Here is a 3,357-nt window from a genome sequence, read left to right on the forward strand (position 1 = left end):
TCTTTAATTGGCTCCATTCACAATTTCAGAAGACTAGCCTAATTACCAATATAAAACCTTTCCCCCAATCTTCTTGTTTACTTTAAAGACTTGGAAATAATTCATATTCAGTACCATTAAGCAAAATACAGTACTATAGTTACTGTATTACAGAATAATGGAAAGTAGTAGTAGCAATGAAATCTGCCCACCTTTCAAATGAGACACACCACAGCAGTCTTCCTCTATGTTGTGATGTTTTTGTTTCTTATATGCCTGGTATTTGAGAGACTTGGAGGATATATCACCATTTCCATATCATTTTTTTAGGAGGGTGCTAGGACCATATGCAAGCCTGTGTTCCGGTCAAAAGGCTGAACATGGGAAGATAAGACCCATATTACAATATGTCAGTTATAGACTGGATGGTAGCCAATGCTGCTCCCTGTTCCCCGTAACATCCACTGAACCGTCCTTTCTTATTTTGGGTCTGCTTGCGTGCATTTGTGTGAGGCTGCAAGCTTTGCTGTTTTGTCTGCGTTTTTATGTTTTGATTAGGCCATCAGTGATGAATAGTTCAACCTATCCTGTTGTCAGCTCTACCATTCTACAGCTGCAGGTGAGTCAGTGGTGCTTCACGGTCACAAGTCACCAGTTTCTCTCTGAATATCCATTTGTTGTTTTCTGACAGTGTAGCTGATGGCACAGACTGACTGGTTTCCCAGGGGCTTCCTTCCACTCTCATCCATCTCTCTACATGATTCAGATAGAGACTTATCAGTAAAGCTGCCCTTTGTTCAGGCCCGACCTATGACTCAGCTCCCATACGCACCACCACAGTGACAATGGGGAGGAGAGGCAGAGACCATGGCAGCAAAACAAAGTCAAAAGCAATTCCATACCTCAAAAGTAGAGTACTATAATTAGGATACATAGTGTTACCACACAATTTACTAGTTTCTTTATTGCAAGCATGAAAAAATATGGTGTATTACTCTAATGTACATAATAGCCAGGATCGTTTCTAACTGTTTGACTTCATCTCTTTTGACTGAGTGACACATTTTTATAACTCAGTCCAATAATCATATCTGCCAGAATGAGTCCAGAGAAAATATTTATCTTGTACTAAACTGCCCATCATCCTATCAGTTTCTCTTCCTGAAATAACAATTACACATTTAGCCAAGACAAAGGTTAGCATGATAATATATTATTTATTCAATGTTGGAAACAGTAACACATTCAAAAAGCAATACCTTATAATATTTGACTGTGGAAAGTAACATGAATTGCGTCACCGCCCCCATTTACCACTAGGGGAAGACAAAGTCAATGTGTTGAGAAGAGGACGGTTCCTTTGAATGTGGAAATGTTATGGACCAAGGCCTTTGCCAGCAGATCTTTGGTTAAGACAACAACACTCTCCATCTTAGAGAAATGCTAGTAAACCCCTAGTCATCTCAGATGTTCAATTCCTGTAGTAGCATCTGATGCAGTATATCCAATACGGAACTGATCAAGTAATTTCCGTCATTTGAGGTCATTATGCATTAAATACAACACCAATGAAATGTCACTTATGCCCACCGTGATGTAGACCCCAAAATCATTGCACCTTTATAAATACCTGTAGACATCAGGTATGACAACTTCAGCAATACAATGTGTGATGAGTGCATTAGTTACGTTACAACATTTCGAGAATTGGTGATGGTAACGGAGGAGTTGTGTTGATGTCTGTGAGCGTGGTGAGTCTTAAGGCATTGGAGGGTTAGGGCGATGCAGCAGGACTCAGGACTCAGTAGAGGCTCTCTCCCTTAGGCTGTCATACACAGTACTTCCAGAAACAATCTGTGGACACAGAGAAAAAACGCTGTTCAGTCTCTCTTGCTCTATTAGAGGGAGGAATATATAATTTTGTTTTAAAACTAAGTCCACTACAGTAAATAAAATGTGTTACGACTAGAAGATTATTGCGATAATAATAAGCAATAAATAACTTGCACTCACCCCTTTTCCTTGGAATGGACTTGTCCTCTGCTAATATGTTGGATGACAGCTCCAGACCCTCCTTCAAAGCCTCTAGCTGCAATGAGAGAACACTGGTTACAGACGGCCAAAAGAACACTGTGTTGGTCTCTGTGGAAGGTGCCTTTTGCTGGTGAATCATACAAAGATGACATCCAAAGGGAATTTCTCCAGAGAATGTACAAAGTACCTCAGTCAAAGGTAGCTGTGTTTATCTGTTCGTCTCATGAACCCATAAAAAAGTATCTTATCTGCTAAGGATATGACTGCACATTACTGCACATCTAATATTTTACTGTATTTTGTAACAAAAAACCCTTTAATGCCCTACCTCCACCAACTCTGCTAGTTTGTTGTCCAAGTGTAAACCTGCAGAGAAGCAAATCAGATGACATCACAACAAACCCGAGAAACACTTGGTCAACCCATGCGTAGTATTATACAGCGTCATCTACATGAGTATGTGTAGTGATATTTATGTGCTGCTATACTGTAAATGCCTTACCTAAAGCGTAATTTCTTTCAACGGGTTCTAAGCTTCTATGTAGTAACAATGCTAGAATCTTGTTCTGGCCATCTGTGCCTTCCCTTGGGTGATAAACATGGTTTCCTGGAAATGTGGGAAATGACAATGCAAATGTGATTACTATAAGCAACTTGAAAATAAATCTAGAATGACACAATATTCACTTAAAACTGATCCACATTCACAGTGTAGTATTCACAGTATTGCTAGAAGAACAATTGAATTGGCAAGCAAAAACATGTTTTCCACATAATACCAGAAACACATTCATCCTCTTTACATATGATTCGGAACTATTGAGTCATGTTCTGCATGATAATGTATTCTCTGAGCTTGTCAATAATTAAATTATTAATATATGAAAGATGAATGGCTTGTCAAATGTAACAACTATTGAAACTACCTGTTGCACATCTTGTGTGCAATTTGCCCCAATTATTCACCAGGAGAGCTTTCTCATGCCTAAATTTTAACAACAAACAGTGCATGCAAGCCAGTGATGGAAAGGAGCCCGTGGTTGCATCCTCAGATTGTCTACATCGTCAGGTAGTCTATGCCTCAGAAAACCCAGCTAGTACACGCAACAAGCTACCACATTCACCAAGCCAGCAGACTCACCAGGGTTGAAGATGCTTCTCCCCTCCACACTGACTACCCCTTGTAGGAGCAGAAAGGCTACCAGTCCCAGCCAGTAGTTCACAGAGACAGCCCTGTCCATGACAATGAAGCAACTGTCCCAAAGAAGTGTTCAAGTATCAGCTGGTTCTCAACCTGCCCAAAGGATCTACTGCCTTTGGTCCATCCCAACCATACTTTTATCC

General features: G+C 40.2%; 1 protein-coding gene across 1 annotated transcript; it reads right to left on the reverse strand.

Moving 5' to 3' along the window:
- Positions 1-1,005: 1,005 nt before the first annotated feature.
- LOC121576555 (urotensin-2B-like) lies at positions 1,006-3,357 on the reverse strand. The gene is made up of 5 exons (XM_041889789.2): positions 3,155-3,357; positions 2,516-2,620; positions 2,342-2,379; positions 1,993-2,068; positions 1,006-1,833 (listed from the first exon to the last, which is right to left on the reverse strand). The coding sequence occupies exons 1-5, from the start codon at positions 3,252-3,254 to the stop codon at positions 1,808-1,810; spliced, it is 345 nt and encodes a 114-aa protein (XP_041745723.1). The 5' UTR covers positions 3,255-3,357; the 3' UTR covers positions 1,006-1,807.

This window comes from Coregonus clupeaformis, chromosome 11 (assembly GCF_020615455.1).
Source record: "Coregonus clupeaformis isolate EN_2021a chromosome 11, ASM2061545v1, whole genome shotgun sequence".
Taxonomy (NCBI): domain Eukaryota; kingdom Metazoa; phylum Chordata; class Actinopteri; order Salmoniformes; family Salmonidae; genus Coregonus; species Coregonus clupeaformis.